A 9,403-nucleotide genomic window follows, 5' to 3' on the forward strand; every position below is an offset into this window, starting at 1 on the left:
TAATAATAAGAATAATAAACAATCAAAACTTCGAACAAAACATGTCTACATTTATAAAAATGAATAGCTCTGAGAAAAATTAACACTATTAAATTTATATGAAGAAATTAAATACAAATTGGAATAGCAGAATTGTTAAAAATCCTTTTACTCCATCATTGTTTTAAAATATGTTGACAGATGACATACGCATGACATAACAAAAGATTAAAAAATAGCATTAACTCTAAATTAACATACGCCTAATAAATTATTATTTTTATTCTAGTGATAATTTTAATAATGCTCTCTTGCTTTTTATTGGATATACTATTTTATTATATTAACTTTTGGCCCAAGTATTAAAGTTGAATACAGATAATTCAATTTTATGGGTAAAATTTGAAGGCAGACGATTTGGGAGGACATATTTGCAATTGTGCCCAAGAAAATTCTAGGACTAATTCCTCACTCTAGGCCCAAGGAGAGAATGATCTCGGTGGAGAGAGAAGGGGGCGAGGAGAGGAGCAATAGTCTTCCGGTTCCCGGCATGACGTCTTCCTTGGACAACTTCGGCATCGATGGTGATGACATCTCTGCCTCCGTACCAGGAGGATCCGGAATCGCCCGCCCCTTCGATGATGGCTATCTGGGTTACGACCCCCGCCTCCCCTCCCAGCGCTTCGACGCCTTCTCCACCTTCTCCCCCTCCGACGACGCCGACCCCTCCGTCGATCACCTACCACTGGGTTCCCAAGGCTTCCCCGCCGATGTAGCCTCCAGCGCAGGCTTCGGACTCCAGCCCGAAGACGTCCCCATCCACCACCACCCGGCCTTCGGCGGCGGCGGTGACAGTATCCCCCCTTCCCCTGAAGGTTACGGCTTCTCCGCGGAGGCGGCCCCCTTCGCCAACGGAATGTCATACGGAGTCGAGAACGGCGAGATCTTCACTTCGGATGGACCGATTCTTCCAGATCCGGACGAGATGCAGCTCGAGGAGGGTTTCATCCTGCGGGAGTGGCGCCGGTAAGTCAGTTTTCTTCTAGATCTAGCCAAACTTTGTTTCACTTCCACTTGTTTCTTGGTGCTTAGCTTCCTGAGGTCGTTTATACTTATTCCGATGTTCATAGATCGGTTCTTTTGACGAATAGATGTAGTTGCTGTTACTCGTATTTCAATGTTTTATGCGATTCTCTAGATTCTTTATATCTTTCTAGAGTGGATCTGCATTATTATTATGCGACTGATGGATGCTGTGATATATCGTGTCAATTACTTGCTTAATTTAATTCTATGAAAGACTTCCTGGCTTCATCCTAGCTGCTGTACATTTTTGTCGATATGGTCATAAAACATATCTGCACAACTATAAACGTTATGTATAACGAGTGAGCTACAATCCAATATGTTTAATAACTCTTCCCGGATTTCCCCATGGTGCGATGAGATTGATACAAAATTTTATCAAGTATGTGCAACACCAGTCGGATCCTGGTAACCTGGATGAAATCCTAGTCTGTCTGTCTTATAGTCGAAACAATGAATTTAGCAAACTGTCATTCATGTAATAAATTACTGAAGTTATTTGTCATCAAAACATAAGTTATCTGTTTGCCCTAGTTTCTGGTCTGAACGTTCTCTAAGGTTTATTTTGTTCATAATACAGATGGAAACATGAGTTATTAACATGGCTCAGTTGATTTGGAGTTATATGACATCAAGGATAATCTTTAGCTTCTCTCATGTGCATCCTTGCTTTTGAGTGTTCCAACGTTCAAGCGTAGCTGTGTAGGGTGTGATTCTACTTTCTGACCTTTGGAGGAAAAGTTGGGTTTTTGAATTGATTCACTCTCTCTTTTGAGTCTGGTCACCTGCTGATTACAGCAACAACACCGTTGTTAGAGAAGAAAACAAGAAACTACTGCTCAACACTTGGTGAAAGTTCGGGGTTCATAGTACTGTAAAATCTTTGGATGTGACTGCCTACCAGTTCAGCTGTCTCTATTTTTTTGTTAACAAGACAATCACTTGATTTAAAGTGCAGTTGCCAGACCGATAAGGAATTCTTATTATATCCTTTTTGGTTCATTATTATGAAATATTTAAGGTTTAATTATTATTATCTGCTTCAAATGTAACCTAGATGTGGAGAAATTGTGACATTTGTAATACTTAGGTATGGTTGGTTGGTTGAACATAGGCATTGAGTTGTTCTATATTTGACGGAACCCTGCAAAAAACTTGATAGGATTTCAAAGAGTAACTGTTGGTCAAACATTGTATTTTATGGCATTTGACACACAAGGCACTTATGATTCTCTATAGCACTTGTGATGGTAAGCGCTTGGCACAGATGGTGAACTATGATATTCTGTCCGAATCGGGCAGGGGTTGATCCCAGGGTTTCACCGCCTGTAAAGGCTAGCCATGCACTTGCCACCTGTGCTCTTGTTGAACCTCTCTCAATACGACGTGGGCTGTTGTAGGGGGGCATTAATGTGGCACTTCCACATTTTTTTCCCCCTTTCTATAGCACTTGTGATGTTTAAGATTTTCATTCTTCTCTATCACTGTCATGGAAGTGGGGAAGCAGATCAAAAAGAGGGATTTTAGAGTTAAGAAATTTAGTGAAACCATAGTTGCAATTGTGATCTTCAAAGAGAAATTGATATCCTGATTCCTGAGTTCCTTTTTTTTAATCACTGTTTAAAATTAAATGAGGATTTCCCTGATTATAAAGATAAAAAATGCTTATTAACAAATTGATTATACAACAACATGGCATTCAAGTCATTGACAAAGCAGAAAAGGCAGACAGTCAGATGCGCACTTGTTTATTGACCTTTTCAATTACATGCTGTACAAGGGCACTTGTAAAACTGGTACTTTTTGATGGTTGTCTAATTTTTTATTTATATGGAATTAATTTTCATCACAACTCTGCGACTAATGATGTGATAGTATAAAATAATCTCTGTAGAAGTTATGCAGTGAAATTCCCAGTTAGAGTTTTTAAGTACAGTAACACTAAAAACAGGCTGCCCATGACTTCTCTCTCAATTCTGTCTTGAGTATTGGGTATGTCGCTCCAGCCTCTTTTACATATGACTTGAAGTAGCCTTTATTGTATTACATATTTCTTCAGTCATCGAACATGGTAATTTAGGAGATGGGAGTGACCAATGATGCATACTTTTTAAGAACTTCATAATCTACTCAAGGCAATAATCATTTGCTTATGGCATTAACCAGGTCTTGAGAGTTTTTTCCTTTTACCCTTACTCGGTGAACACAAAATGCATATTCTATTTTGTTGGTATACGCTGATATCTATTAAAACTTCTACTCGGCATTTGTTTCTGACGCATTATTTCCCAATAATATTATGAATTTTTTCACATATTTTTTTTTGCAGTGACTGTCTGGTAATAAGTTAAATAACATCACATTTTCTTTTTTCGCTAGCTTTCATTCGAGGCACCTACTATAATAATGCATCACCATGATTTTTTCATCTTGAAAGCTGAAACCATTCTGCTAATTACTTTTGTCATAGATCTATCAGTTTCGTGAATTTAGAATATAGTATTCCATTGAAATAAAGCTATTAATTCCTTTACAATAATGGTTTGTGCTAAATTTGCATCACTGTTACGAGCTTTAATGCATTTGAAGTGTATATATCATCTTTTAGAAAATTTATGCAAACTTTTTTAAAAAATAACCAGACTAGGAATTTTTTATGTCAATAATCAATAGTTATTTAGTTAATCAGCTACTTTTTTACCCTATCTTGGTGATCCTGATTCCTGAGCATTTTTCTACTTTCAATTGATATGTTAAACATCAGCCAAAATGCCATCCTTCTCGAGGAGAAGGAAAGGAAAGAAAAAGAGCTGAGAAATGAAATCTTCATTGAAGCTGAAAATTTCAAGAAAGCTTTTTACGAGAAAAGGAAACTAAACTGCGAAACAAACAAGGTCCAGAACAGAGAAAAGGAGAAGGTAAGTAGTTTTATTCATCTGCAACAACGCCTTGCATCCAAAAATATAGTCTGAAGCTTGCATTAAGCATTTACGGTAATTGGCAGCTGTATATTGCCAACCAGGAGAAGTTCCACGCAAATGCTGATAAACAATACTGGAAATCAATTGCGGAACTTATCCCTCATGAGATAGCTAACATCGAGAAAAGAGGGAAGAAAGACAAGGATAAGAAGCCTTCAATTGTCGTGATTCAGGGACCAAAACCTGGAAAGCCCACTGATCTTTCAAGATTACGCCAAATCTTGGTAAAGCTGAAGCATAATCCCCCACCTCACATGAAACCCCCAACACCGCCGGCTTCAACAGAAGCCAAAGATGGAACTTCAGCTGCAGGGAAAAAGCCAGCTTCTTCTGCTAGTGATGCCGAAGCTAATGGTCCTTCAGTTTCAGCAAAGATAGATACATCTGCAGCGGAAGGGCAAGCAGTCAAAACACCTGAGCTAGTGGCCACAGCCTGACCTTCACTTTAACTGTTCCACGTCTTGAGTGTCAATTAGTGGCAAGCAAGGAGTACATAATTCATATATTTGTCTATCTTTGCCTATTCATGAGGGTTGCACAAAAGATAGTCTCCTTGCTCCGTTATTATGATATTTTGTCTATGATCAGGTTTCTAGGACTTCAAACTTCACTCGTGGTCATCACTGTCCATGTCACTGTCCATGTCTGCATTTTGGTGTATTAGATTTTATTAAGCCGAACATATTGATGTTGCAACAAAATTTATCAATCTGATTATGTGATCGTAATTCGAACATGTTCTACTCTACTAGGTTAGCATTTGGACAAACCGAAGTTAGACCAATTTATTAGCGATCATTCTTATCACTACTAAGTCATCAGTCACGACCCTTTTTCAATTTACGACAATAGAAAAATATACCTGGTTCAATATTTATTTTCTGCGCCCACACAGCACATGGCACACCGAATGCTTCCAGAAGATAACGAATCAATTAAAACATCAGAATATTTTATAAAAACAGTTCGCTACAATTTGTAATATTTTTGTTTAACGAACGGGAAACCCTAGAATTGGTTCAGTTTCAAAATAGCAGCAGGGAGAAGTTTCTGATTTTTTAATTTTTAATTTTTAATTTTTAATTTTTAATTTTTAAATTTTCTATTCTTATATTTTCCCCAAACGTCGACCGGTAGTAATTAAGAGTGATCTCATTCCGTTCAAAAACCATGCCAATCGAGTCTAATAACAACCTTCCATACTATAAATACACGAAACAAACAGAGAAGTCAGATTGCATAGGAAATAAAGGTCCCTCCTTCGTCTCCGAGTCTCTTCTCTGAAATCTTAGGCCATCGGAGAGAGACACAGGGAAATGGGTAGGGGAGGGAGTGCAGCGGACGCCGGGGAAGGAGTAATGGCCACGGATTTCTTCTGGTCGTACACGGACGAACCCCACGCCTCGCGCAGAAAGGAGATCCTCGCCCGATACCCTCAGATCCGGCAGCTCTTCGGCCCCGATCCCCTCGCCTTCCTCAAGGTCACCGCCACATTCATCTCTTCTCGCGCTCTACAACCTTTGGATCTTGCTTTTTCATAGTTTTCTTTTTCGAGCAGAAGCTAGATTTTGGAGTTTTCTTTTTCTTTTTCTGTGGAGTGCATTTTTTGGGACTTTATATGAGATTTTTTCTGGGACTCTATATTATTCTTTAAAAGATGAGAGTTTTTTTTAGCACTTTATATGAATAGTTTTTCTAGGTTGATTACGACGTTAACTTTGAGAACCTATAGAAAGTTTCTTTTCATGCTTTACCAAAATTCTGATTCTTTCTCCAATAATTCCTACTGTTCACAAAAATAAAACTGATCGCGACGTGTTTTCTGAAGATTTGAGGTGGTTGATTTTTTTTTTTTTTCATCGAGTAGAGTTGTTGTCATCAAGGAAATAGCTCTTGCAATCACTTCATTTGTTGTTTTTATCTTACATGGTTTTTTTTGATAACTTCTCCTTTCGTGTCGTTCTCCCCATTACAATATGTATAATCATAGCCTCTTTTTTGTCTATCAGAGAATGGAAGTTATGGTATTTTGTTCTGGAACTTCTTTATTCATATAATCCTGCGATTACCTTGAAAAGAAACGATTGTTGGTTTGATGCAATGAAGACCCTGGATTTAGGTTTGGGGACAGTTTTAATACACTGTAGTGTACAACTTTTCTTTGCTAGTTGTGTTCAGACAATTTTCATCTTTCTTCTTTCTTCTTTCTTCTTTTCTTTACACCTAATTTAGTTACTTCTATACCTATGATCAGCCTGTTGGCTTCTAGCAATATCTGAGTGTTATAGGAAATTTGAGTTTCTTTTCACTACATGAACTTTGCTACGAGTAGTCTTTGACATATTAATATTCATGCCCCTTTAGGGGCCTTTCAATTTACCATTTCTGTTTCTCTCCGATTTGGATCATTTTAGAATCTAAGTGATACAGTTTGTTAAATCGAATAATAACAGCTTATTGATTATTACATGCAGTCTTTTCCCTTATCTTCATTATTTAGCGAATTCTCATGAAAAAGTTGAATATTTCACAATGATAACGGATGATAGAATAGAACCACTTGATGCGTCAGTGTGTAATAGATATATCTTATATAGTTAGACATTTTCATTTGGTGTTTAACAAGAACCATAACTATATGTTAATGCTTGATCTTGTCGCATCTAGTCTATTTTTTATTCTTCTGTACTCCCTTTTTTCAACAGCTAAAATTTTGTTTCATCAGTGAAAAACAATTTTGCTAGTGTAATACTTGTCAAACCCATCATCTGATTGCAGCTCCTAGAAAATCCAAAGTTATAAGCATACAAAGATTTTTCTAATGCTCATAGAATGTGAATAAATATTAACAGAAACTTCTTTCCAATAGCAGTTTTAAACATCATGTGACAGTCACCTCTGATGGTTCTGAAAACTTTTTCAATTTTAGTGTTCCACATTTCCCTTCTATCCATGGCACATTGTTTAAGATGGTTCTCTCGTTTTCGCTGTCAACAATTTGCAGATAAGTGCAGTTGTTCTTCTTCAGCTATGGACTGCTATCTACCTTCACAATGCCAGCTGGGTCAAGATCCTAACAGTTGCATACTTCTTTGGTTCTTTTCTCAACCACAACCTATTTCTGGCCATCCATGAGCTCAGCCACAACCTAGCCTTCTCAATTCCATCGCACAACCGTTGGCTAGGGATATTTGCCAATCTTCCAATTGGTGTTCCTATGTCGATTACATTCCAAAAGTATCATTTGGAGCACCATAGGTACCAAGGTGTTGACGGGATGGATATGGATATTCCTAGCCGTGTTGAGGCTCTTGCAGTCACCAATGCGATCACCAAGTCCATATGGGTTATTTTCCAGCTTTTCTTCTATGCTTTACGACCAGTATTCCTAAAGCCCAAACCTCCTGGCTTATGGGAATTCACCAATCTGATAATCCAGCTTTCTCTCGACGCTTCCCTGGCTTATTTCTGGGGATGGAAATCCCTTGCGTACCTGATACTAGCAACTTTTGTTGGAGGAGGAATGCACCCAATGGCAGGTCATTTCATTTCTGAACACTACGTCTTCAACCCTGATCAGGAAACATACTCCTACTATGGACCTCTGAATCTGATGACTTGGAGTGTGGGATATCACAACGAGCACCACGATTTCCCTAGAATTCCTGGCAGCAGGCTCTATAAGTTGAAAGAAATTGCCCCAGAGTACTATGACAACTTGAAATCATACAAATCGTGGAGCCAGGTGATCTTCATGTACACAATGGACCACACCATTGGACCCTTCAGCAGGATGAAGAGGAAGGCATCAAAGGGTACTGAGACAATCAAGAAAGAAGAGTAGAACTGCTGGTCTTTTTTTCGATTGTTTGGGATTCAGAAAACCAATTTTCAGCAGATCATTTGATTATTTCTCCTAGTCATTGTTGATGCCTGCCCTGTACCACTTTGGATTGCTGTCGGCACAATTTAGTTGATTTTGATGCTGGAATTCATTTTCTCCGTATAAATGCTTCATTAGTGTCAATGTAGTCTGATGCAATTTGTATTACGAAATATTACAATTCAAATCCTCATTCAGCATTACATGTTTGATATCCACATCTGGACATGAACACTTCGAGTAGACATTCGATCATGTATAAAAATTTATTAGAAACAATTGTGAGATACTTGAATCCATATCCATGTTAGAGAGTATTCATTTCTGGGTAACACTGCATTTTTGTGTTTGATGTGCATCTTAACAAAGAGCTAACATGTGATTTACCTTCTTTCACATAATCTAAATATGTACTATAAAAGATGTCTAGGATGAACGTAATTACTTTTTGCTATAATATTCCTACTTATCAAAAGTATTTGTCTTTATTTGTAAGAATCATCGACAATTTAGTTATAATGTATTGTTGCTTATACGTGTAGAGAGGAGTCTTATCCTTCTTGATTGTATGATCGTGACACATATTTGTGATTTACTAATCAGAATATCTGGAAGTGATCTGGACACTCCGAGTGCATTCACTTAGGGGTGTTGGATCATTTTCAGGCATCCCGATCACTTAGTCACCAATGCACATTGCGATAAGGTAGAATACCAATTTTTTGTGTGTGCATATATATTACAGGTCTCAAAAAAAGTCATCATAAAATTCTCTTTTAAAATAAGATAAATTCTCTTTTAAAATAAGATAAAAATAGTTGTTCAACGCCCATGTATATAAAAATCAACAATTGCTAAAAACAATTGTCATTAGAAATAACATTAATATCATATTAATTTTAAATATTAACTAAAATATACAATATAAGAAAATAAGAAAATTTAGGCATATATAATCTTAATCTTTTTTACGTATTCAAGTTTACTTTTATTTTGCACATTTACTATAATCAAACTAAACTACTTTTAAATTGTACACGGTCAATTTATTCGCTATTTTCATTATACACTTCAATTTATATTTATATTTATATGTTTTTACAATTTAATTGAATGATAAAATAGATTTGATTTTTAAACTCAAACAATAGTACATTGATATCCTAAAATTATACTCATTTTAAAAATTTGTAGATTAATTCCAAATGGTTAATTTTTTTAATGCAAAATTTCTAATAATTGTGTAATGGATGGAACGAAGCCACAATTCAATTCAATAAATACAATTTATAAAAGGTAGGCATGCGATCCCTTGGGACGTAAATGAGAATTTGATTTGTGTTCAATGTTTTTCTATTTGTCTCATCAATTTTCTTTGAGTTTTATTAAAAAACACATCGTTTTCTTTAAAATTTATTTAAAATAATAATTAACGAATGAATTTACTCATTTATAATATGTCATATATAAACTT

At 36.5% G+C, this 9,403-nt stretch overlaps 2 protein-coding genes across 2 annotated transcripts; both read left to right on the forward strand.

The window, feature by feature from the left end:
* The first annotated feature begins 465 nt into the window (after nucleotides 1-465).
* LOC122005206 (clathrin light chain 2-like) lies at nucleotides 466-4,782 on the forward strand. Its single transcript, XM_042560156.1, has 3 exons — nucleotides 466-1,005; nucleotides 3,830-3,983; nucleotides 4,070-4,782. Exons 1-3 carry the CDS (start codon nucleotides 470-472, stop codon nucleotides 4,481-4,483), a joined length of 1,104 nt encoding a protein of 367 aa, XP_042416090.1. The 5' UTR covers nucleotides 466-469; the 3' UTR covers nucleotides 4,484-4,782.
* Nucleotides 4,783-5,242: 460 nt separating this feature from the next.
* Nucleotides 5,243-8,119, forward strand: LOC122005207 (sphingolipid delta(4)-desaturase DES1-like). The gene is made up of 2 exons (XM_042560157.1): nucleotides 5,243-5,527; nucleotides 7,051-8,119. Exons 1-2 carry the CDS (start codon nucleotides 5,363-5,365, stop codon nucleotides 7,888-7,890), a joined length of 1,005 nt encoding a protein of 334 aa, XP_042416091.1. The 5' UTR covers nucleotides 5,243-5,362; the 3' UTR covers nucleotides 7,891-8,119.
* The last annotated feature ends 1,284 nt before the right edge of the window (nucleotides 8,120-9,403 follow it).

This window comes from Zingiber officinale, chromosome 7B (genome assembly GCF_018446385.1).
Source record: "Zingiber officinale cultivar Zhangliang chromosome 7B, Zo_v1.1, whole genome shotgun sequence".
NCBI classification, from domain to species: domain Eukaryota; kingdom Viridiplantae; phylum Streptophyta; class Magnoliopsida; order Zingiberales; family Zingiberaceae; genus Zingiber; species Zingiber officinale.